This window comes from Aedes aegypti, chromosome 1 (genome assembly GCF_002204515.2).
Source record: "Aedes aegypti strain LVP_AGWG chromosome 1, AaegL5.0 Primary Assembly, whole genome shotgun sequence".
NCBI lineage: Eukaryota > Metazoa > Arthropoda > Insecta > Diptera > Culicidae > Aedes > Aedes aegypti.
This window is the reverse complement of record NC_035107.1, coordinates 258,432,162-258,459,580: the sequence shown is the minus strand read 5'-3', so window position 1 is coordinate 258,459,580 and position 27,419 is coordinate 258,432,162. Positions and strand designations below refer to the sequence as shown.

At 35.4% G+C, this 27,419-nt stretch overlaps 2 protein-coding genes across 6 annotated transcripts in view; one reads left to right on the top strand and one right to left on the bottom strand.

Moving 5' to 3' along the window:
* LOC5567281 (putative uncharacterized protein DDB_G0277255) overlaps positions 1-27,419 on the bottom strand; it is a 470,679-nt gene that overhangs the window by 118,227 nt on the left and 325,033 nt on the right. The gene's annotated exons all lie outside the window — the stretch shown is intronic.
* On the top strand, positions 22,279-25,557 carry LOC110674093. Its single transcript, XM_021837649.1, has 4 exons — positions 22,279-22,817; positions 22,956-23,179; positions 23,245-23,892; positions 24,500-25,557. Exons 1-4 carry the CDS (start codon positions 22,391-22,393, stop codon positions 25,469-25,471), a joined length of 2,271 nt encoding a protein of 756 aa, XP_021693341.1. The 5' UTR covers positions 22,279-22,390; the 3' UTR covers positions 25,472-25,557.

Genomic DNA, 27,419 nt, shown 5'->3' with positions numbered 1-27,419 from the left:
TCTCACTGGATGAGAGTTCTATGCGATCTAGTGAACTGAAATTTTCACAGCCGCTTTTCTGATAGTGGATTAACAGTTTTCCATGGAAATATTTCATGGCTAACTGTTTTCCTATGATGCCGAGACGAAACTTGTAGTTTTCCTGAAGAAAAATTAATTTATTAGAAATCCACGTACATAATCTCACTGGATGGGAGTTCTATCCAGTCCAGTGAGCTGAAATTTTCACAGCCGCTTTTCCAATAGTGGATTAACAGTTTTCCATGGAAATATTTCATGGCTAACTGTTTTCCTATGATGCCGAGACGAAACTTGTAGTTTTCCTGAAGAAAAATTAATTTATTAGAAATCCACGTACATAATCTCACTGGATGGGAGTTCTATCCAGTCCAGTGAGCTGAAATTTTCACAGCCACTTTTCCAATAGTGGATTAACAGTTTTCCATGGAAATATTTCATGGCTAACTGTTTTCCTATGATGCCGAGACGAAACTTGTAGTTTTCCTGAAGAAATATTAATTTATTAGAAATCCACGTACATAATCTCACTGGATGGGAGTTCTATCCAGTCCAGTGAGCTGAAATTTTCACAGCCGCTTTTCCAATAGTGGATTAACAGTTTTCCATGGAAATATTTCATGGCTAACTGTTTTCCTATGATGCCGAGACGAAACTTGTAGTTTTCCTGAAGAAATATTAATTTATTAGAAATCCACGTACATAATCTCACTGGATGGGAGTTCTATCCAGTCCAGTGAGCTGAAATTTTCACAGCCACTTTTCCAATAGTGGATCAACAGTTTTCCATGGAAATATTTCATGGCTAACTGTTTTCCTATGATGCCGAGACGAAACTTGTAGTTTTCCTGAAGAAATATTAATTTATTAGATATCCACGTACATAATCTCACTGGATGGGAGTTCTATCCAGTCCAGTGAGCTGAAATTTTCACAGCCACTTTTCCAATAGTGGATTAACAGTTTTCCATGGAAATATTTCATGGCTAACTGTTTTCCTATGATGCCGAGACGAAACTTGTAGTTTTCCTGAAGAAATATTAATTTATTAGAAATCCACGTGCATAATCTCACTGGATGGGAGTTCTATCCAGTCCAGTGAGCTGAAATTGTCACAGCCACTTTTCCAATAGTGGATTAACAGTTTTCCATGGAAATATTTCATGGCTAACTGTTTTCCTATGATGCCGAGACGAAACTTGTAGTTTTCCTGAAGAAATATTAATTTATTAGAAATCCACGTACATAATCTCACTGGATGGGAGTTCTATCCAGTCCAGTGAGCTGAAATTTTCACAGCCGCTTTTCCAATAGTGGATTAACAGTTTTCCATGGAAATATTTCATGGCTAACTGTTTTCCTATGATGCCGAGACGAAACTTGTAGTTTTCCTGAAGAAATATTAATTTATTAGAAATCCACGTACATAATCTCACTGGATGGGAGTTCTATCCAGTCCAGTGAGCTGAAATTTTCATAGCCACTTTTCCAATAGTGGATTAACAGTTTTCCATGGAAATATTTCATGGCTAACTGTTTTCCTATGATGCCGAGACGAAACTTGTAGTTTTCCTGAAGAAATATTAATTTATTAGAAATCCACGTACATAATCTCATTGGATGGGAATTCTATCCAGTCCAGTGAGCTGAAATTTTCACAGCCGCTTTTCCAATAGTGGATTAACAGTTTTCCAGGGAAATATTTCATGGCTAACTGTTTTCCTATGATGCCGAGACGAAACTTGTAGTTTTCCTGAAGAAATATTAATTTATTAGAAATCCACGTACATAATCTCACTGGATGGGAGTTCTATCCAGTCCAGTGAGCTGAAATTTTCACAGCCACTTTTCCAATAGTGGATTAACAGTTTTCCATGGAAATATTTCATGGCTAACTGTTTTCCTATGATGCCGAGACGAAACTTGTAGTTTTCCTGAAGAAATATTAATTTATTAGAAATCCACGTACATAATCTCACTGGATGGGAGTTCTATCCAGTCCAGTGAGCTGAAATTTTCACAGCCACTTTTCCAATAGTGGATTAACAGTTTTCCATGGAAATATTTCATGGCTAACTGTTTTCCTATGATGCCGAGACGAAACTTGTAGTTTTCCTGAAGAAATATTAATTTATTAGAAATCCACGTACATAATCTCACTGGATGGGAGTTCTATCCAGTCCAGTGAGCTGAAATTTTCACAGCCGCTTTTCCAATAGTGGATTAACAGTTTTCCAGGGAAATATTTCATGGCTAACTGTTTTCCTATGATGCCGAGACAAAACTTGAAAGTTTCCTGAAGAAATATTAATTTATTAGAAATCCACGTACATTATCTCACTGGATGGGAGTTCTATCCAGTCCAGTGAGCTGAAATTTTCACAGCCGCTTTTCCAATAGTGGATTAACAGTTTTCCATGGAAATATTTCATGGCTAACTGTTTTCCTATGATGCCGAGACAAAACTTGAAAGTTTCCTGAAGAAATATTAATTTATTAGAAATCCACGTACATAATCTCACTGGATGGGAGTTCTATCCAGTCCAGTGAGCTGAAATTTTCACAGCCACTTTTCCAATAGTGGATTAACAGTTTTCCATGGAAATATTTCATGGCTAACTGTTTTCCTATGATGCCGAGACGAAACTTGTAGTTTTCCTGAAGAAAAATTAATTTATTAGAAATCCACGTACATAATCTCACTGGATGGGAGTTCTATCCAGTCCAGTGAGCTGAAATTTTCACAGCCGCTTTTCCAATAGTGGATTAACAGTTTTCCATGGAAATATTTCATGGCTAACTGTTTTCCTATGATGCCGAGACGAAACTTGTAGTTTTCCTGAAGAAATATTATTTTATTAGATATCCACGTACATAATCTCACTGGATGGGAGTTCTATCCAGTCCAGTGAGCTGAAATTTTCACAGCCACTTTTCCAATAGTGGATTAACAGTTTTCCATGGAAATATTTCATGGCTAACTGTTTTCCTATGATGCCGAGACGAAACTTGTAGTTTTCCTGAAGAAATATTAATTTATTAGAAATCCACGTACATAATCTCACTGGATGGGAGTTCTATCCAGTCCAGTGAGCTGAAATTTTCACAGCCACTTTTCCAATAGTGGATTAACAGTTTTCCATGGAAATATTTCATGGCTAACTGTTTTCCTATGATGCCGAGACGAAACTTGTAGTTTTCCTGAAGAAAAATTAATTTATTAGAAATCCACGTACATAATCTCACTGGATGGGAGTTCTATCCAGTCCAGTGAGCTGAAATTTTCACAGCCGCTTTTCCAATAGTGGATTAACAGTTTTCCATGGAAATATTTCATGGCTAACTGTTTTCCTATGATGCCGAGACGAAACTTGTAGTTTTCCTGAAGAAATATTAATTTATTAGATATCCACGTACATAATCTCACTGGATGGGAGTTCTATCCAGTCCAGTGAGCTGAAATTTTCACAGCCGCTTTTCCAATAGTGGATTAACAGTTTTCCATGGAAATATTTCATGGCTAACTGTTTTCCTATGATGCCGAGACGAAACTTGTAGTTTTCCTGAAGAAATATTAATTTATTAGAAATCCACGTACATAATCTCACTGGATGGGAGTTCTATCCAGTCCAGTGAGCTGAAATTTTCACAGCCACTTTTCCAATAGTGGATTAACAGTTTTCCATGGAAATATTTCATGGCTAACTGTTTTCCTATGATGCCGAGACGAAACTTGTAGTTTTCCTGAAGAAATATTAATTTATTAGATATCCACGTACATAATCTCACTGGATGGGAGTTCTATCCAGTCCAGTGAGCTGAAATTTTCACAGCCACTTTTCCAATAGTGGATTAACAGTTTTCCATGGAAATATTTCATGGCTAACTGTTTTCCTATGATGCCGAGACGAAACTTGTAGTTTTCCTGAAGAAATATTAATTTATTAGAAATCCACGTACATAATCTCACTGGATGGGAGTTCTATCCAGTCCAGTGAGCTGAAATTTTCACAGCCACTTTTCCAATAGTGGATTAACAGTTTTCCATGGAAATATTTCATGGCTAACTGTTTTCCTATGATGCCGAGACGAAACTTGTAGTTTTCCTGAAGAAATATTAATTTATTAGAAATCCACGTACATAATCTCACTGGATGGGAGTTCTATCCAGTCCAGTGAGCTGAAATTTTCACAGCCGCTTTTCCAATAGTGGATTAACAGTTTTCCATGGAAATATTTCATGGCTAACTGTTTTCCTATGATGCCGAGACGAAACTTGTAGTTTTCCTGAAGAAATATTAATTTATTAGAAATCCACGTACATAATCTCACTGGATGGGAGTTCTATCCAGTCCAGTGAGCTGAAATTTTCACAGCCACTTTTCCAATAGTGGATTAACAGTTTTCCATGGAAATATTTCATGGCTAACTGTTTTCCTATGATGCCGAGACGAAACTTGTAGTTTTCCTGAAGAAATATTAATTTATTAGAAATCCACGTACATAATCTCACTGGATGGGAGTTCTATCCAGTCCAGTGAGCTGAAATTTTCACAGCCACTTTTCCAATAGTGGATTAACAGTTTTCCATGGAAATATTTCATGGCTAACTGTTTTCCTATGATGCCGAGACGAAACTTGTAGTTTTCCTGAAGAAATATTAATTTATTAGAAATCCACGTACATAATCTCACTGGATGGGAGTTCTATCCAGTCCAGTGAGCTGAAATTTTCACAGCCACTTTTCCAATAGTGGATTAACAGTTTTCCATGGAAATATTTCATGGCTAACTGTTTTCCTATGATGCCGAGACGAAACTTGTAGTTTTCCTGAAGAAATATTAATTTATTAGAAATCCACGTACATAATCTCACTGGATGGGAGTTCTATCCAGTCCAGTGAGCTGAAATTTTCACAGCCGCTTTTCCAATAGTGGATTAACAGTTTTCCATGGAAATATTTCATGGCTAACTGTTTTCCTATGATGCCGAGACGAAACTTGTAGTTTTCCTGAAGAAATATTAATTTATTAGAAATCCACGTACATAATCTCACTGGATGGGAGTTCTATCCAGTCCAGTGAGCTGAAATTTTCACAGCCGCTTTTCCAATAGTGGATTAACAGTTTTCCATGGAAATATTTCATGGCTAACTGTTTTCCTATGATGCCGAGACGAAACTTGTAGTTTTCCTGAAGAAATATTAATTTATTAGAAATCCACGTACATAATCTCACTGGATGGGAGTTCTATCCAGTCCAGTGAGCTGAAATTTTCACAGCCACTTTTCCAATAGTGGATTAACAGTTTTCCATGGAAATATTTCATGGCTAACTGTTTTCCTATGATGCCGAGACGAAACTTGTAGTTTTCCTGAAGAAATATTAATTTATTAGAAATCCACGTACATAATCTCACTGGATGGGAGTTCTATCCAGTCCAGTGAGCTGAAATTTTCACAGCCGCTTTTCCAATAGTGGATTAACAGTTTTCCATGGAAATATTTCATGGCTAACTGTTTTCCTATGATGCCGAGACGAAACTTGTAGTTTTCCTGAAGAAATATTAATTTATTAGAAATCCACGTACATAATCTCACTGGATGGGAGTTCTATCCAGTCCAGTGAGCTGAAATTTTCACAGCCACTTTTCCAATAGTGGATTAACAGTTTTCCATGGAAATATTTCATGGCTAACTGTTTTCCTATGATGCCGAGACGAAACTTGTAGTTTTCCTGAAGAAATATTAATTTATTAGAAATCCACGTACATAATCTCACTGGATGGGAGTTCTATCCAGTCCAGTGAGCTGAAATTTTCACAGCCGCTTTTCCAATAGTGGATTAACAGTTTTCCATGGAAATATTTCATGGCTAACTGTTTTCCTATGATGCCGAGACGAAACTTGTAGTTTTCCTGAAGAAATATTAATTTATTAGAAATCCACGTACATAATCTCACTGGATGGGAGTTCTATCCAGTCCAGTGAGCTGAAATTTTCACAGCCACTTTTCCAATAGTGGATTAACAGTTTTCCATGGAAATATTTCATGGCTAACTGTTTTCCTATGATGCCGAGACGAAACTTGTAGTTTTCCTGAAGAAATATTAATTTATTAGAAATCCACGTACATAATCTCACTGGATGGGAGTTCTATCCAGTCCAGTGAGCTGAAATTTTCACAGCCGCTTTTCCAATAGTGGATTAACAGTTTTCCATGGAAATATTTCATGGCTAACTGTTTTCCTATGATGCCGAGACGAAACTTGTAGTTTTCCTGAAGAAATATTAATTTATTAGAAATCCACGTACATAATCTCACTGGATGGGAGTTCTATCCAGTCCAGTGAGCTGAAATTTTCACAGCCACTTTTCCAATAGTGGATTAACAGTTTTCCATGGAAATATTTCATGGCTAACTGTTTTCCTATGATGCCGAGACGAAACTTGTAGTTTTCCTGAAGAAATATTAATTTATTAGAAATCCACGTACATAATCTCACTGGATGGGAGTTCTATCCAGTCCAGTGAGCTGAAATTTTCACAGCCGCTTTTCCAATAGTGGATTAACAGTTTTCCATGGAAATATTTCATGGCTAACTGTTTTCCTATGATGCCGAGACGAAACTTGTAGTTTTCCTGAAGAAATATTAATTTATTAGAAATCCACGTACATAATCTCACTGGATGGGAGTTCTATCCAGTCCAGTGAGCTGAAATTTTCACAGCCACTTTTCCAATAGTGGATTAACAGTTTTCCATGGAAATATTTCATGGCTAACTGTTTTCCTATGATGCCGAGACGAAACTTGTAGTTTTCCTGAAGAAATATTAATTTATTAGAAATCCACGTACATAATCTCACTGGATGGGAGTTCTATCCAGTCCAGTGAGCTGAAATTTTCACAGCCGCTTTTCCAATAGTGGATTAACAGTTTTCCATGGAAATATTTCATGGCTAACTGTTTTCCTATGATGCCGAGACAAAACTTGAAAGTTTCCTGAAGAAATATTAATTTATTAGAAATCCACGTACATAATCTCACTGGATGGGAGTTCTATCCAGTCCAGTGAGCTGAAATTTTCACAGCCACTTTTCCAATAGTGGATTAACAGTTTTCCATGGAAATATTTCATGGCTAACTGTTTTCCTATGATGCCGAGACGAAACTTGTAGTTTTCCTGAAGAAATATTAATTTATTAGAAATCCACGTACATAATCTCACTGGATGGGAGTTCTATCCAGTCCAGTGAGCTGAAATTTTCACAGCCGCTTTTCCAATAGTGGATTAACAGTTTTCCATGGAAATATTTCATGGCTAACTGTTTTCCTATGATGCCGAGACGAAACTTGTAGTTTTCCTGAAGAAATATTAATTTATTAGAAATCCACGTACATAATCTCACTGGATGGGAGTTCTATCCAGTCCAGTGAGCTGAAATTTTCACAGCCACTTTTCCAATAGTGGATTAACAGTTTTCCATGGAAATATTTCATGGCTAACTGTTTTCCTATGATGCCGAGACGAAACTTGTAGTTTTCCTGAAGAAATATTAATTTATTAGAAATCCACGTACATAATCTCACTGGATGGGAGTTCTATCCAGTCCAGTGAGCTGAAATTTTCACAGCCACTTTTCCAATAGTGGATTAACAGTTTTCCATGGAAATATTTCATGGCTAACTGTTTTCCTATGATGCCGAGACGAAACTTGTAGTTTTCCTGAAGAAATATTAATTTATTAGAAATCCACGTACATAATCTCACTGGATGGGAGTTCTATCCAGTCCAGTGAGCTGAAATTTTCACAGCCGCTTTTCCAATAGTGGATTAACAGTTTTCCATGGAAATATTTCATGGCTAACTGTTTTCCTATGATGCCGAGACGAAACTTGTAGTTTTCCTGAAGAAATATTAATTTATTAGATATCCACGTACATAATCTCACTGGATGGGAGTTCTATCCAGTCCAGTGAGCTGAAATTTTCACAGCCACTTTTCCAATAGTGGATTAACAGTTTTCCATGGAAATATTTCATGGCTAACTGTTTTCCTATGATGCCGAGACGAAACTTGTAGTTTTCCTGAAGAAATATTAATTTATTAGAAATCCACGTACATAATCTCACTGGATGGGAGTTCTATCCAGTCCAGTGAGCTGAAATTTTCACAGCCACTTTTCCAATAGTGGATTAACAGTTTTCCATGGAAATATTTCATGGCTAACTGTTTTCCTATGATGCCGAGACGAAACTTGTAGTTTTCCTGAAGAAATATTAATTTATTAGATATCCACGTACATAATCTCACTGGATGGGAGTTCTATCCAGTCCAGTGAGCTGAAATTTTCACAGCCACTTTTCCAATAGTGGATTAACAGTTTTCCATGGAAATATTTCATGGCTAACTGTTTTCCTATGATGCCGAGACGAAACTTGTAGTTTTCCTGAAGAAATATTAATTTATTAGAAATCCACGTACATAATCTCACTGGATGGGAGTTCTATCCAGTCCAGTGAGCTGAAATTTTCACAGCCACTTTTCCAATAGTGGATTAACAGTTTTCCATGGAAATATTTCATGGCTAACTGTTTTCCTATGATGCCGAGACGAAACTTGTAGTTTTCCTGAAGAAATATTAATTTATTAGAAATCCACGTACATAATCTCACTGGATGGGAGTTCTATCCAGTCCAGTGAGCTGAAATTTTCACAGCCGCTTTTCCAATAGTGGATTAACAGTTTTCCATGGAAATATTTCATGGCTAACTGTTTTCCTATGATGCCGAGACAAAACTTGAAGTTTTCCTGAAGAAATATTAATTTATTAGAAATCCACGTACATAATCTCACTGGATGGGAGTTCTATCCAGTCCAGTGAGCTGAAATTTTCACAGCCACTTTTCCAATAGTGGATTAACAGTTTTCCATGGAAATATTTCATGGCTAACTGTTTTCCTATGATGCCGAGACGAAACTTGTAGTTTTCCTGAAGAAATATTAATTTATTAGAAATCCACGTACATAATCTCACTGGATGGGAGTTCTATCCAGTCCAGTGAGCTGAAATTTTCACAGCCACTTTTCCAATAGTGGATTAACAGTTTTCCATGGAAATATTTCATGGCTAACTGTTTTCCTATGATGCCGAGACGAAACTTGTAGTTTTCCTGAAGAAATATTAATTTATTAGAAATCCACGTACATAATCTCACTGGATGGGAGTTCTATCCAGTCCAGTGAGCTGAAATTTTCACAGCCACTTTTCCAATAGTGGATTAACAGTTTTCCATGGAAATATTTCATGGCTAACTGTTTTCCTATGATGCCGAGACGAAACTTGTAGTTTTCCTGAAGAAATATTAATTTATTAGAAATCCACGTACATAATCTCACTGGATGGGAGTTCTATCCAGTCCAGTGAGCTGAAATTTTCACAGCCGCTTTTCCAATAGTGGATTAACAGTTTTCCAGGGAAATATTTCATGGCTAACTGTTTTCCTATGATGCCGAGACGAAACTTGTAAGTTTTCCTGAAGAAATATTAATTTATTAGAAATCCACGTACATAATCTCACTGGATGGGAGTTCTATCCAGTCCAGTGAGCTGAAATTTTCACAGCCGCTTTTCCAATAGTGGATTAACAGTTTTCCATGGAAATATTTCATGGCTAACTGTTTTCCTATGATGCCGAGACGAAACTTGTAGTTTTCCTGAAGAAATATTAATTTATTAGAAATCCACGTACATAATCTCACTGGATGGGAGTTCTATCCAGTCCAGTGAGCTGAAATTTTCACAGCCACTTTTCCAATAGTGGATTAACAGTTTTCCATGGAAATATTTCATGGCTAACTGTTTTCCTATGATGCCGAGACGAAACTTGTAGTTTTCCTGAAGAAATATTAATTTATTAGAAATCCACGTACATAATCTCACTGGATGGGAGTTCTATCCAGTCCAGTGAGCTGAAATTTTCACAGCCGCTTTTCCAATAGTGGATTAACAGTTTTCCAGGGAAATATTTCATGGCTAACTGTTTTCCTATGATGCCGAGACAAAACTTGAAAGTTTCCTGAAGAAATATTAATTTATTAGAAATCCACGTACATAATCTCACTGGATGGGAGTTCTATCCAGTCCAGTGAGCTGAAATTTTCACAGCCACTTTTCCAATAGTGGATTAACAGTTTTCCATGGAAATATTTCATGGCTAACTGTTTTCCTATGATGCCGAGACGAAACTTGTAGTTTTCCTGAAGAAATATTAATTTATTAGAAATCCACGTACATAATCTCACTGGATGGGAGTTCTATCCAGTCCAGTGAGCTGAAATTTTCACAGCCGCTTTTCCAATAGTGGATTAACAGTTTTCCAGGGAAATATTTCATGGCTAACTGTTTTCCTATGATGCCGAGACAAAACTTGAAAGTTTCCTGAAGAAATATTAATTTATTAGAAATCCACGTACATAATCTCACTGGATGGGAGTTCTATCCAGTCCAGTGAGCTGAAATTTTCACAGCCGCTTTTCCAATAGTGGATTAACAGTTTTCCATGGAAATATTTCATGGCTAACTGTTTTCCTATGATGCCGAGACGAAACTTGTAGTTTTCCTGAAGAAATATTAATTTATTAGAAATCCACGTACATAATCTCACTGGATGGGAGTTCTATCCAGTCCAGTGAGCTGAAATTTTCACAGCCGCTTTTCCAATAGTGGATTAACAGTTTTCCATGGAAATATTTCATGGCTAACTGTTTTCCTATGATGCCGAGACGAAACTTGTAGTTTTCCTGAAGAAATATTAATTTATTAGAAATCCACGTACATAATCTCACTGGATGGGAGTTCTATCCAGTCCAGTGAGCTGAAATTTTCACAGCCACTTTTCCAATAGTGGATTAACAGTTTTCCATGGAAATATTTCATGGCTAACTGTTTTCCTATGATGCCGAGACGAAACTTGTAGTTTTCCTGAAGAAATATTAATTTATTAGAAATCCACGTACATAATCTCACTGGATGGGAGTTCTATCCAGTCCAGTGAGCTGAAATTTTCACAGCCGCTTTTCCAATAGTGGATTAACAGTTTTCCATGGAAATATTTCATGGCTAACTGTTTTCCTATGATGCCGAGACAAAACTTGAAAGTTTCCTGAAGAAATATTAATTTATTAGAAATCCACGTACATAATCTCACTGGATGGGAGTTCTATCCAGTCCAGTGAGCTGAAATTTTCACAGCCGCTTTTCCAATAGTGGATTAACAGTTTTCCATGGAAATATTTCATGGCTAACTGTTTTCCTATGATGCCGAGACGAAACTTGTAGTTTTCCTGAAGAAATATTAATTTATTAGAAATCCACGTACATAATCTCACTGGATGGGAGTTCTATCCAGTCCAGTGAGCTGAAATTTTCACAGCCGCTTTTCCAATAGTGGATCAACAGTTTTCCATGGAAATATTTCATGGCTAACTGTTTTCCTATGATGCCGAGACGAAACTTGAAAGTTTCCTGAATAAATATTAATTTACCAGAAATCCACGTACATAATCTCACTGGATGGGAGTTCTATCTGATCTAGTGAACTGAAATTTTCACAGCCGCTTTTCCAATAGTGGATCAACAGTTTTCCATGGAAATATTTCATGGCTAACTGTTTTCCTATGATGCCGAGACAAAACTTGAAAGTTTCCTGAAGAAATATTAATTTATTAGAAATCCACGTACATAATCTCACTGGATGGGAGTTCTATCCAGTCCAGTGAGCTGAAATTTTTACAGCCGCTTTTCCGATAGTGGATTAACAGTTTTCCAGGGAAATATTTCATGGCTAACTGTTTTCCTATGATGCCGAGACGAAACTTGAAAGTTTCCTGAATAAATATTAATTTACCAGAAATCCACGTACATAATCTCACTGGATGGGAGTTCTATCTGATCCAGTGAACTGAAATTTTCACAGCCGCTTTTCCAATAGTGGATCAACAGTTTTCCATGGAAATATTTCATGGCTAACTGTTTTCCTATGATGCCGAGACAAAAGTTGAAAGTTTCCTGAAGAAATATTAATTTATTAGAAATCCACGTACATAATCTCACTGGATGGGAGTTCTATCCAGTCCAGTGAGCTGAAATTTTTACAGCCGCTTTTCCGATAGTGGATTAACAGTTTTCCAGGGAAATATTTCATGGCTAACTGTTTTCCTATGATGCCGAGACGAAACTTGAAAGTTTCCTGAATATATATTAATTTACCAGAAATCCACGTACATAATCTCACTGGATGGGAGTTCTATCCGATCCAGTGAGCTGAAATTTTCACAGCCGCTTTTCCGATAGTTGATTAACAGTTTTCCATGGAAATATTTCATGGCTAACTGTTTTCCTATGATGCCGAGACGAAACTTGAAAGTTTCCTGAATAAATATTAATTTACCAGAAATCCACGTACATAATCTCACTGGATGGGAGTTCTATCTGATCCAGTGAACTGAAATTTTCACAGCCGCTTTTCCAATAGTGGATCAACAGTTTTCCATGGAAATATTTCATGGCTAACTGTTTTCCTATGATGCCGAGACAAAACTTGAAAGTTTCCTGAATAAATATTAATTTACCAGAAATCCACGTACATAATCTCACTGGATGGGAGTTCTATCCAGTCCAGTGAGCTGAAATTTTCACAGCCGCTTTTCCAATAGTGAATTAACAGTTTTCCATGGAAATATTTCATGACTAACTGTTTTCCTATGATGCCGAGACGAAATTTGTAGTTTTCCTTAAGAGATATTAATTTATTAGAAATCCACGTACTTAATCTTACTGGATGGGAGTTCTATCCAGTCCAGTGAGCTGAAATTTTCAGCTTAGTGGTCTTAGTGGTCAGACAACTGAGCTATGCGCAAAACAAAAATTCCATGCCCACTAGCGCCGCGTGGTGGTGCAATTCCGTATCAGAATGAACACCGCATGTCAGCCCTTAAGCTACTGAACAACTCTTCTGAAGACACCAACCTTCCAAAACATCAGGATCTAGAGATATCATATGTTACAAAATTTTGCATTCTTATCCTTCATGGTTCATACAGTGCAAATCAGAAAAAGCGCCCCTACCGGCCAAATTCTCAACTAAAAGTTTGATCCTCAACTCCTAAAGGTAGATCATTCTTAGCACTGAAACTTCGCCGAAGACAAAACTGTGCTATCTCTTTTGGCATACGAGATATTCAACGACACCCCCAAAGTGATGAAATCCCATAAGCCCTGGGTTTTCTATAACGTTCTGGTGTGTCTTAGGGTTCATTCAAATATTACGTAACACAAAATTTGCGAATTTCATACCCCTCCCTCCCCCACGTAACAGCTTTTGTATAGAAAATTTTAATATTTTGTATGGACCGTAACACCATGCAAGACCCCCTCCCTCCCCCTGTTGCATTACGTAATATTTGAATGATTCCTTATAGGAGTGTACGTAGTAGAAGTGCACGTTATTGGAATGCCTTTAATAGGAGACCCGACTGTACCTCTCAAAGAGCATACATGTATGCGCAACATAATTTTTTCGCGAATATTTAAAATATGTGATCATATTGTCTTGTAAAAGAAGCCTCAATTCCGTGAAAATGAAGAGGGGCGTATTACCACGAGTTACCCTTCTCTCCCCATCTGTTTTGAAGATTTGTTCTGCTCACCCAACCGCCCAACCACCCAACATGCGAAGCTATCGTCGCCCGTACACAGCTCACTAGCAATCACCCACCAATTCTCTCTGAAGATTCTCTCAGAAAGAACAAAACACTCTCTTGCAAACCAGCACGCTAAAAACATTAGGTTTTTCAATTTGCATATCCCTAGTTACACGAATGGTTTTTTTCAAATTCATCACTTTGGCGTAGATAAATTTAAATAAATAAACAAATGGCATGCTTCAAAATAGTTTTTTTTATAAATTTGAACTGTTTTTCAGAACTCTGTAATATGATTTGACCGTGAGCACTGAGTGTGGGTAAAATGAAGAATTTTAACTTAGTGAAGTTCATATGCTCCCGGTAAATTATTTTTCTCCGGAACATAAACACGCATAGCTGAAGTCACACAAATTATCGAACATAAATCATTTGTTTTTTGTCCATTAACACAAATCGCAATTAAACTGTAATGACACATATATAGTTCGTTTAAGTGTCGCGATGATTGGGTTTTCGCAAATTGATCATAGCCCAATTACATGCTTAGCTTGACCTACGCATAGAAAATATAAGTTTCTGTCTTAGAACCCACAAAAAAAAGGAAGGTTACACATCTTTATCGTACAAACGAAAACGAACAGTATAATTTTGTTGTAATGTTTTTAAGCGTGCGGGTTAATGTAGCGAATTCTCTCTCAATATGAAACACGTTCATTGATGAAACCAACGGTTTTTTTTTTTCATTCATCTGGTTTTGGCTGCTCGTAGGTGAACACCGTTTTTCGCTCGGATTAAATTGTTGATTTTTAAGTAATTGCATATTTATTTCGTTTACATCCAATAAGTGAATTTCAAGGGAAGTGAGAAAAAAAATAGTTGTATAAGATTAGCAGGTAGAAAAATATAAATAGTAAGATATAGATTAAATTAGTTCAATAAGTGATAGTTAGGGATAAATAGGAGTGTAAGTTTGTGTAGAAGTGAACAATCGATTTTTTTCATTATCGTCAATTATTATCGCCGAAAAGGTAAGAACTGTTCGTAAATTACATTAAAGTGAACCAAATCAAAATCTGCGAATTCTTAAACGTGCCAGGATTACGCATATTAATACTCTTCTAATAATATATGCCTGTGTATAACATTGATCATTGAGAAAAGGTGAATGCAAAACACGCTTTTTGAAGGTTTTGTTCCTGCAAAAATTGACACACTTCTGATTTTTTATTTACTAATATACTAAAGTGTTTATATGCACATTTTCTTAATGCGATCATCTTTTTCTAGCAATTTCAGAATATAAGGTGTCTCAGAAGGTATGGACACGACTTAGATAATGATAGTCATAGTACTTTTTCAATTGTAGTTTTCATATTTTCCAACAAAATTAAGAAGCTATCAGATGATGTAAAAATAATGACGCTAGCGTTATTTTTCGATTTCATATGAATATTTGTTCTTTGCTATGCGGCTATTGGAACATCGACCCAAAGCATAAACACAAAACATTTTTCTTGAAATTTTACCCATTTTTGCTTTTTTGCACAAATTTTCGCCATGTTTTTCCTAAATTTTCAACTTTCCAGAAATCAAAAACATGAGGAATACTGGTGCATGTGATCCAGTATACGCCACCCCAATTTTTAACACAAAAATAAAATTTGAGACCAGTTCTTACACAGGTCTTCCTACAGAACATGGATTGAAAGCTTTGGTTTAACGTATTGACAATCTTCAGATGTATATTGACTGATTAATAAAAAAAACTGGCGAATACTGGTACACCTACCAATATTGTAATGTGTTATTGATTTGTTATTCAATTTCTATTAGGTAACATATTGAGATATCAAACATGTTTTCAGTGTTTTGTTATATATTCAATATTAAAATACATCTTTTTTTTATGACTTTCAATATTTTGCCTCTTATCACAACCTTCCGTTTGTTGTATTTAATTTTGGTTTGTTGTATTTAATTTTAATAACAATATTTCTTTCATGAATTTTATATCAGTAACAAAAACAAAACACAATCTAAAAATAGTTTCCCTTATCTTAATATCACTCCTTTAAGATGCCACGTCGTTTATCTAACAGAGAAAAGGAAATTTTTGCCAAATTCATCGCGGCTCATCCTCACGTTGAGCATAGTGGCTTAAGTCAGGTGGAATACGAAGAGGTTTGCACTGAGCTGAACTGGGATTCAGGTGCCGTCAAAAAACAAAAATATGTTAATATTACAAACGTGGACAGACTTCTTCTTGATTACAAGCAAATGAAAACCCAAATAAATGGTGATCAAGAAGACATGAACGATAAACCTGAAGACATATCATGTTTCAATGAGGATTGCTCGTGCGCTGTGTGTATTGCTCGTAATAACTGGAACGGAAAAAGATTGTACAAATTTTCAGAACATACTTTCGAGAAGCAACCATACGTTGTGATATTTAGCCAGGAGGAATGGAGGAAATATTCAACGGTAGATAATACAGGGAAATACATGCTGTCTGGAGGATATGGTGGTGTTGTCACACGGGAAATGCGTACATCCAATTGTTCATGCAAGGTATGCTATCATAGATTTTAAGCAAATGAGCTTTTCAATGTATAGTTCATTCAACTCGTATCCATTTATCAACACAACTAAAATAAAAAAATAAATTCCCAATTTGATAATTTTTAACTTATGGTCTTCGTTCTGGTTCGTTCAAAATTGTATACATAAGGTACAGCGGAGGATGTGTACAATTGCTTAGTTTTTTGAACGTTCATACTAATACTACTGTTGAATTGATAACATACAGTTGTGTTCAGAATAATAGTAGTGAAAGCCGATTTTCATACAAAATTCTCAACTTTGGCATGCTGTAACTTTGTTACCCTATGAGCAATCGGCATGAAATTTTGACAGAGAACTACAAATATGCTGTATTTCATTATAACAAAATTTGAATATTTTCAGACTACCGGCTAAAAAGTTAAGCACCAGGTGAAATCGCTGAAAATAATAGTAGTTTTTCTTTTGGTAATTTTTGTTCAGCAACAATTTTGTAAAAAATTGGCTTGTTTATACATAAATAGCTAGGGTGGAAATGTTTAAAATGATGAGTGAAGAAAAATTCGAAAATTCAAAATACAGCAGATATTTAAATAATTAAAACTACTATTATTTTGAGCATATTGAGTTGAGCATTTTGTATGAAAATCGGCTTTCACTACTTTTATTCTGAACACAACTGTACGTGCATTTACACCATCGAACTTGTGAACTGCAAAACTAAATATATTTCAAAATTATATTCTGCCAATCAAGCATATATTGTACCTTTGCGTAAAATCGAATACTGTTATTTTTATATGGTTAATATTTTAACCCAAAAGAAAAAAGCGATTTCAGTAAATGCATAGTAAGGTGCACTTCCCCGAACTTTCCAATTGATAAACTTTCATGTATATGCAGATTGGTTATGAGAATTGGAATTATTCTTGTCTTCTGTTGTCTTCCGTTAGTTTTCTTCTTTCATTTCTGGTTTACATTTGTCAATATGACTTTCTGGTGTCAACTTGACACAATTAAAAATAAGGAAAGGAAAACATAAAAATTCTCCTGTTGTAAGCATTTAATCGCACGTTATTTGACCATATCAATTTTTCAGAAAATGTTAACAATTGTACCAACATTAGTAAAAAAAACAGTTTGTTCAACAAAAGTACATGCGAAAAGCATTTTTAAACTACTAGATTCTTTCGGAAATATCTTTGAGAATAGACAATTATTTATGCGTATAAATTGAATGATTTTTTCGAAACAAGAATACTTGATATTCTAGTTTCAATTGTATTTATCGTTCGAATTATAGAGAACTAATGTATGAACACTTTTCATCTTTTTTATTCATGTATAAAGATATTCTTCATTTCTAAATATTAAATATATGTAACATAGCACATACAGCAAGAAAAAAAAATTCCGTTATACATTTATACTTCACATTTGTTGTGGGAATAGATTAGGTTTTTTTTTTGTGATCCCCTAACCTCACAATAGTGGGGCAAGTGGACCAATTGACGCAATTTTTCAACAAATGGTAATGATGAAAATTATTTATTGTATCAAATTCTCTCATACTTTATCCGTAGTATTTGAAATCATTCACGTTGGCTGAACAAAATAACGAAATAAATGATTTTTCTGTGTTCACTTACCCCGCTGTACCTTATTTTGTTTTTAGAGTACCATTGCAACTTTTGGAAATGTCCACCGGTCCGGAGTTGTTCCTAGTATAATCTTCCGTTCCTGTTAACATTAACCCAACTAACCCTACTCAAATTGTTTTCAAAGTTTCGACTACGGTTATTATGTGTTCATCATCATTCCTCAGAAGCCATTGATGAAATTCGTATTATTTGGCAAAAACCAAACTCAAACCAGACATAGAACTACAAAATTGTCGATTATTTTTAGATAGTTGGACGACCGACGTTCTTGAATTGATTCCAAATGGGCACGCTTAAGGTAATCTTATGAATTGATGAAGTATTAAATCCGATTTTGCCTATCAGAAAGAAACAAAAAATTATCCTACCTGGGATTAATTCCACGGAGGTCCAAGAAAGAACAGAAGTATTACACAAAACTATTCACTGTTTTAGTTCTCACATAATAAAAGGTAGCCGAAACTATAAAAATAAGTTGATTTGAAGTTATATTTATACTAAAAAGTCACGTAAATGTCGGTGGAATCTTAAATAACTCCAGATCGGTGGTGATTTTCATAAAAAACGAAAGATATTCAAAATACTGCAAACTACAATAATGCGAACCGCCAATAACTGACAAAAGGACAGCTTTTTGAGTGTTATTTGTTTTGCTCAGCGGATACGAGTTGAAAAAAGATTAACTACTAACTAAAATGTACGTAATAAATTTCAGGATGTAGCAACAAAAACGAATTTTTGGCTAGCATCAAATGCCCTCCAAATTCTTGCTTACTGTACATGGGGAAATGAGAACCCATGTAACTTGTTTAAACTAGTTTATAGCGTCAACGACAAAGCTTGCAACCCTGATGATAATTCCAAAATATTTGAAGTTTTTGCCACGAATTATCCAACTAAACATTGTCCGAACAGCTATAAAGTGCCGCAGCTCCGAGGGAACAATCGAGATGGCGCAAAAAATGATATTCGAACGCAAATGCCGAAAGCATACGGAAACTATTTGGTGATTAACTATGGAGATCGACATTATGTGACGCCGAGGAATAAATGGCCACTTTCTCAGAACACTATTGCAAAGATTCGAGCAGAGGTTTTGAATGAAAGCAGGCTTTCCGAATCACGCATCGACTCATTAACATTGATGTGGACCTGTGAAAGTCAAATGCCAAAATTCTTGGCAGAGCCCACGAACGACTTCAGGTATGTATTATACAACGTTTATTTGATTATAGAGCTATACTGATCATAAAAGCATAACAGTCCCATTTGTATTTTTGAACCAACACCCTTTTCACCACAACATACATGTTTCAATAAATGCGTATAAAATTTACCTTGTTTGGAAATTTTGAAAAATATGAAGTTGGTGCAGTACTATATTAAAATAAGGCATAACAGTCTCTATATCAACCTTTCAACCTTTATAGCAACGACAAAACGTAAATTGTGTGAAAGTTATATTTTTTGCTGAACAATAGAAGCAAGCTGAGTTATTTGTGCGGTGATGCTCTATGAATATGGCACACAGAAATGTACTTGAAAATTATGAACATTTATATGAGAAGACATACTTCAAACTTTGAGCGCTATTTTTTCAATGCCTCAATAAAAATTAAGAAATATAGTTTAAATTATAATAACTGCTACAATATCAACTGCGGAGCTTAAGCTAACAAAAAAAAAAACAAATATGGTAAGGAGCTTACTTGGCACGAACGGTTCACCATAAGATTGCGTTCAAATACGAAATCATATAAACCCATTTTGATCTTACTTAGATTTCCTAAAAGTTATGATTAAAAGAACTACAGTGGAAACATCTTATTTCCATAAATCATTGTTCACGCGTCATATTTGTGTATTTATAAAGATTTTTTGGAACACTCTTGGTCCTTTGTTTCTTAAAACAACATCAGTAAACGACTTTTTATTTTTACATACAGACCTTGATAAGAATGAAAGCGTCGTCATGAGAGGTGTGAACAAATCTGTTATTGATTAAAATGTAATATTAAATATGGTCAGATATTATTACTTGTATTATAATTTAATTGGAAGACTGCAGAGGTCGAGAAAAATGAAGTAAGGGCAAAACTAGTTCTCTCGCCTAATTGATGAAATATGTAATTTAAACATGTTATTTTATGTTTTCATTGTTTGAGAAGGGACTATCCACATATTACGTAACTGTTTTGAGCCGGTTTTTTTAAGTTTGTTTATTAGAAATGCTATAAAATTTGGCTGAAAGCATAAAGTTTGTTTGTATTCGAACGAGTTCGCTTAAAATTTATATGAAGAGTGGATAAATATATTTAAAAATAACTTTGTATGGAGAATATTGTCGAATTGTACGTTAAATATTGAATTATTCAAATAGCTCTAAATTGAAAATCAGCATCAAACGCTATGAAAACTCCATACAAAGTGACACATTAGTTTTCTCCCGTTTTTCGAACTATTTCAGAGACTAAAGCTAAACTTTTTCCTTTAACTATCACGTCGGAACCATTGACGAATGCAATTATGAAAGAATCAGGTAAATCCGTTGACTTGTTCCTAAGCCGTTTCGTGGCATACAAATACCATTCCATTTTTATTTATATATAATATGGAAGATAAGATAGATGGATTGAAGACATGATTCTTTTAAATAATCTGTTCTGGAAATTAAATCAATTTACGAATTCCGGAAAGAACACTCACCTCTGTTTAAATATACATGTAATTCTGCATTTGAAATTTAGGTACGTAGTCTACAATTTTCATGCTTTTCCGTTAACTATAGTTGTAATGAAATTTTTGACAAGAAGTCATATAATTGTGCAAGCTGCAGTTTCCAATTTATACTAATTCTATCAGTGCTAGAATTCTTGCTGTTGGACAAAAAACGACGTTCGATATGTACCCTAATTTGGTTACATGTCATGCCATACCTACCTAAATTGTATATTTTAGTGAATATGTCATTTTGAGCATGAGTATGGATGCCCGTACAATTGTAGTTGCTACTCCGTGATTGACCAGAACAATCGTAGTTACACAGGAAATTAATGAATGGGGCTTGGAATTAGCTTATTCACTGTGCACAAATCGAGAGCTCAAATTTTAAAAGTCAATAACGGCGCCGGCCACGTCCTTACGGTCATCGGGGAAGGGAAGGAATGTTAGTTAGACAACCGTTAGACCGAGTATACATCTGCATCTCCACAGTTGTCATGGAAAGGATACTAGGCTATTAGGATAAGGTAAAGATCTGGGAGTCACCAGTGGTTGGTGATGCGATCCATGCTATAATCACGCCAAATTGGAATCGCGATATAATTCGATAATCGCATTGTACCCCGAACAAGTGTTAATCACTCACCCACGCAAGAGCAAGCGACGTAATCAATAGATCAAACACTACTAACGATCAGTGGCGCTTTTTCCTCTCACTACTCGACCGACGCGCGGCATGTTTGCCTGCCCTCATCGCCCGCCCCCGCAGGAGCAAGCGTCAAGGTCGAAGGATCAAACAGAACTCTATATTTTAGTGAATATGTCATATTATGTTCCAAACTCATGCGTAAACCTTTGAGACTGCTCAGACCTTTATGACAGATAAGCAAATTCAATCATTGTTGTATAACATAGAATAAATTACTGAAAGCGTGCTGAATATTAACAAAACACATTATTCAAAGCGTTTAAGGCTAATAGAAATCAACTTCTAAAAAAAGGCATCTCAACATTACGATATTACAGTGTCTGAATAATTGTCATAAATAAAATGTTCAACTTTTACATGTTTATTACGTTGTTGTTAAACAAAACTCTTATGCAAACATGTAAATTGATTTTCTTCTTATTCTTTTTCCTGACGTTGCGTTACGTCTGGAACATAGCCTATTTCTCAGCTTAGTGTTCTTATGACCACTCCAGAATTTTTAAATTTTAAAAACTGTTTCGTCTATCTGCGGTCCACTTTAAGTGAAAATTTAACTGTTAGGTAAAGTGTACCAGTTATGGCAATAGTGGTTCCCTATTTGACCATATGCAAAATTTGTATAACTTTTACATTTTTAATCTTTTTGAATGTTTTAACATCGAGATTTATCCTTTATTTTACTGCTAAAACACAACAGATTTTTTTTTTAAGTGAAGGCGTTCAAGATATCACGTATGGCGAAATAGGGAACCACTATGGCCATAACTGGTACACCTACCCTAGTTGTTCAATTTATTATTAATAACTACCATATATCTTCTTACCTACAACATTGACAAGTGAAAATAAGAGGACGTTTTTCAAAAACTATCATTATATTTTTCCTAAAGTTTTGTGCACAATTAAATTTTAGGATATGATATGGATTAAAAATCTTTAGGATTTAATTGATGATTTCCTTTACCAACATGCCCAACGATACCTTACTCCAAATTGGAAATCAAAAGTCCTATGTTAAAAGTCTATATTTGCCAAGTGCATAATGCTTATTTTCAACTATCTTCTAGGTATTTCCAATCATTTTCTGTTGGGCCATTTCGTGTCACTCTTATCAGCTGTGATCAACTGAAAATTTTACATCAAGAAAGGTTGCGGTATGATAAAGATTCCAGCCGAAACAAACCACCGAGGTTTCTAGTAGAAACCGATGCGTCGGGGGGGATGTGCGCTCAAATTAAAAACCTAAATTGTGACAAGAGAATAAACAACTATGCCATCGTCAAAGCAGTTGGTATTCCTGGAGATACATCATCTAAAACCGTAATATCATTTGCGGATATGATTACGAATGATCACTCCAGCAGAAATATCAGCGTCTTTTACAAAGAACTTAAAGACAAATTCGTTGACGAGTTTAGCTACTGGCCCCCTTTTGAAGGTTTGTTTTTTAGAATAATTTTTCATTCTGTTTCTTTCTTTTCTCTATTTGTTTAACGTCTAAAAAGCTATGAATTAGAATTATTTTTATTTGTGTTAAAATGCAATTCCTTATTAAAATTCAAAATCAACATTCTAGGAATTGTAACGGATAAGTGCTGGGCACAAATAAAGAGCATTGTGGAATTAAACAATGGGTTAGATGTGGTACAATACCTCAACATTGTTTATCGTTATGCTACGGAGCAAATCAACGACCTTTTCGAGTACATGGACAGAAACTTTGTGTACTGTTTTCTTTGCATAGTACACCTCAGCAAGAATTTTCTGAAGGATTTGAATTCAATGTTGGATGACGCAAAGGTATGCTTCAGTTCTGCGGGGTTAATTATCAGAACATGTTTATTCATATTTCTAATTCATTATAGGACAAACGAATTGCAAAAATATTTTTCGTGGAAATGGTGCACTGCCGCAGTTATCCTACGTTCAAAAAAATTTTTGAGCAATTTTGCCATTATTATTTATCCCAGAATGACAGTGATAAAGAACGTTTATTATATTCGTTGCATCACAATGACTCGTTTTGGCAAACAGTTGAAACTGATGAAACTGACATGAAGCAATACAACGATGAAATCGACTCCGACACTATTTATCAGAACTCAAAATGGTACAAGGATTGCTTGGTTATTTACAAGGAGAAATTGAAAACTTATAACCACAGATGCAGCTCCAAGGAAACTCTTTTCATTGAATACATTATGCAGCATTATGTGGCATTGGCACCTATGTGGACGTCTATACTGCACATCAGGAAATCAGACACAAAACCTCATTATGAAGAGAACTTCAGATGTTCAACGGGCAACATGGAGAGCCACTGGGGAACAACCAAGGAAGATTTAAGAACCAGAATAGCCGAATTGGGAAAGCTGCCCATTGCTGCCGAAAGATTAATAGCGTACATGAAATCTCAAACTAGAGCGAATGTTGTGCGCTATCGGGAAAAAATACCGAAATGCAGGCTGAATGCACGAAAAGGCACATATAAACGCAAAAGAACAGATGTCAAAGTAAGTAACAATATTTATGTTTATACAATACTGGACTGACAAATTTGAAGGCCGGTGTGGTTGACTTAAAATTGTACCCGCAGCTCAGAATCAACCTGAATTTTACTAAGCTGAAAATTTCCAATGCATAAATTAAACGCACATTTTTTAATTATCACAAATTTAAAATTTTGCGAAAAATAATTATAAGTAAAATTATAAACAATTTGAAAACAATAAATTTTACATGAAAATGATATTCCATAAACATATTTGTCTTATCAAATTGATAGATTTAACATAACGATATATTGCGCATATATGCAAGTAAATAGTAGTTAATAGCTAATTCAAAATTTTGCCTTTGGCCGTAATTAGAGATTTGTGTGAACTGAAAAATCCGTTTTGTGAGAAGCTGTGAATTTATAGATGAGTGAATTTCAAGTTACTTCAAAGCAGCGGTGAAAATTTTATGTCAATAAGAACTATAGAAGTCGAAAAGCCGCCATACTTGATCAGTTGCTAAGAAGAAACAGTTGATGTGTACTTCATTCAGTCCAGTACTGTATAATTCAACAGCCCAAATAAAATTGAATAACTGAATAACTTACACTTAACATTCTTACAGGAACCAAAAACAAACAAATCGGAAGATATAACGCTTTCGGAGCTTGGAGAAATCAAAGCCGAATGGGGCAGAACACCTACTTCTGTAAGAACCATCAAGCAGAAATTTTCAAATATTTCTGGGAAGCGACTGTTTGCTCAACGGTTCAAAGATCTGCCCAGCCTAAAAATACCACCAAATTCCGGATTCAATAAGATATTCGAACGAATAAGTATTATGCATCCCGGAAAAAGGCTTTACTTTGGGAAAAAGAATTTCCAGAACCGAACAATTAGCCTCGACCTTGCCGACCTAAGGACAGTAATCGAAGGGTGGATTGTAGATTCGGCAGTGGAATGGCTCATAGCAGCAGAAATCGAAGCGGCAGGACGATCTGAGGAAATCTACTTGCTGGAGCCGTATTCTGCTGCTGTATTATTTTCTAAAAACAACAAAAATAATGACCTGGCAGCAGCAGAATACCGCAGAATGGTCGGTCACCCTAAAATTCTCGTTCCATTTTGTGATGGAAGCCATTACTTTTTAATAATGGTTAACTTCAGAACGCAAGATTTTTTCTGCTGGGACTCTCAGCAAAATGAAAAATCTGCTAAAGCCAGTGATTTTTTTTCAATAATTAAAAATATTGCAAAGATAACTGGTGATGATCAGCGCTGGGCCACCAAATGGTTGGTAGAAGATATGCCTTGTAGCCAGCAAAAGGACAATTCCAGCTGTGGAATTTATTGCGTGGAATTTTCAAAAGAGATTATTCAGAACAAGGGATGTAATGATTTGCAGATAGATCCGAAAACCTGGCGACACGAAAACTACAAAAAAAATTATCTGCAGTGTTATTTCAACCATCCATGCTGCACACTTTGTGGAGCATGGATGATTGCAAAAAACGATTTTGATCTAATATGCAAAACATGTCCCATGAAGGTCTGCGCAACATGCTCAGATGGGACAAAACAATGTAAAGTTTGTTAAAACCTTGGCAAATGTGTTAACTATTTGTAAATTGATGAAAATAAATAAATGTGAACAAACGTTTTAATTTGATAATAATAATTTAACAAAATTTTCTTCCCGAAAACATATTTCATAACCACATAGAGTGTGGAGAGAATCATTGAAACGATTAATAAAAACCCCTGTAAATATAAATGAAATAACACATGGAGTAATGAAATTATATAACAATGGAAATTCAAAAAAAAAATAATGTAAAAGAAGAGAAGAGAACGATATATTTTTTCAAGACTATGTAAGGCATGTTTCCAAAAAACATATACAAAAATATGAAAATATACGACAAATGAAAATAAAACGGGGGGGGGGGAAATTGCCTGAATACACAGGAAAATACAAAAATTGTTATGAAAAACAATTTGCCACGAAAAACTGTTAATCTAATCGGAAAAGCGACTGTGAAAATTTCTACTCACTAGATCGGTGTGATTAAGTACGTGGATTTCTAATAAATTAATATTTCTTCAGGAAAACTACAAGTTTCGTCTCGGCATCATAGGAAAACAGTTAGCCATGAAATATTTCCATGGAAAACTGTTAATCCACTATTGGAAAAGCGGCTGTGAAAATTTCAGCTCACTGGACTGGATAGAACTCCCATCCAGTGAGATTATGTACGTGGATATCTAATAAATTAATATTTCTTCAGGAAAACTACAAGTTTCGTCTCGGCATCATAGGAAAACAGTTAGCCATGAAATATTTCCATGGAAAACTGTTAATCCACTATTGGAAAAGCGGCTGTGAAAATTTCAGCTCACTGGACTGGATAGAACTCCCATCCAGTGAGATTATGTACGTGGATTTCTAATAAATTAATATTTCTTCAGGAAAACTACAAGTTTCGTCTCGGCATCATAGGAAAACAGTTAGCCATGAAATATTTCCCTGGAAAACTGTTAATCCACTATTGGAAAAGCGGCTGTGAAAATTTCAGCTCACTGGACTGGATAGAACTCCCATCCAGTGAGATTATGTACGTGGATATCTAATAAATTAATATTTCTTCAGGAAAACTACAAGTTTCGTCTCGGCATCATAGGAAAACAGTTAGCCATGAAATATTTCCATGGAAAACTGTTAATCCACTATTGGAAAAGCGGCTGTGAAAATTTCAGCTCACTGGACTGGATAGAACTCCCATCCAGTGAGATTATGTACGTGGATTTCTAATAAATTAATATTTCTTCAGGAAAACTACAAGTTTCGTCTCGGCATCATAGGAAAACAGTTAGCCATGAAATATTTCCATGGAAAACTGTTAATCCACTATTGGAAAAGTGGCTGTGAAAATTTCAGCTCACTGGACTGGATAGAACTCCCATCCAGTGAGATTATGTACGTGGATTTCTAATAAATTAATATTTCTTCAGGAAAACTACAAGTTTCGTCTCGGCATCATAGGAAAACAGTTAGCCATGAAATATTTCCATGGAAAACTGTTAATCCACTATTGGAAAAGTGGCTGTGAAAATTTCAGCTCACTGGACTGGATAGAACTCCCATCCAGTGAGATTATGTACGTGGATTTCTAATAAATTAATATTTCTTCAGGAAAACTACAAGTTTCGTCTCGGCATCATAGGAAAACAGTTAGCCATGAAATATTTCCATGGAAAACTGTTAATCCACTATTGGAAAAGCGGCTGTGAAAATTTCAGCTCACTGGACTGGATAGAACTCCCATCCAGTGAGATTATGTACGTGGATTTCTAATAAATTAATATTTCTTCAGGAAAACTACAAGTTTCGTCTCGGCATCATAGGAAAACAGTTAGCCATGAAATATTTCCATGGAAAACTGTTAATCCACTATTGGAAAAGCGGCTGTGAAAATTTCAGCTCACTGGACTGGATAGAACTCCCATCCAGTGAGATTATGTACGTGGATTTCTAATAAATTAAT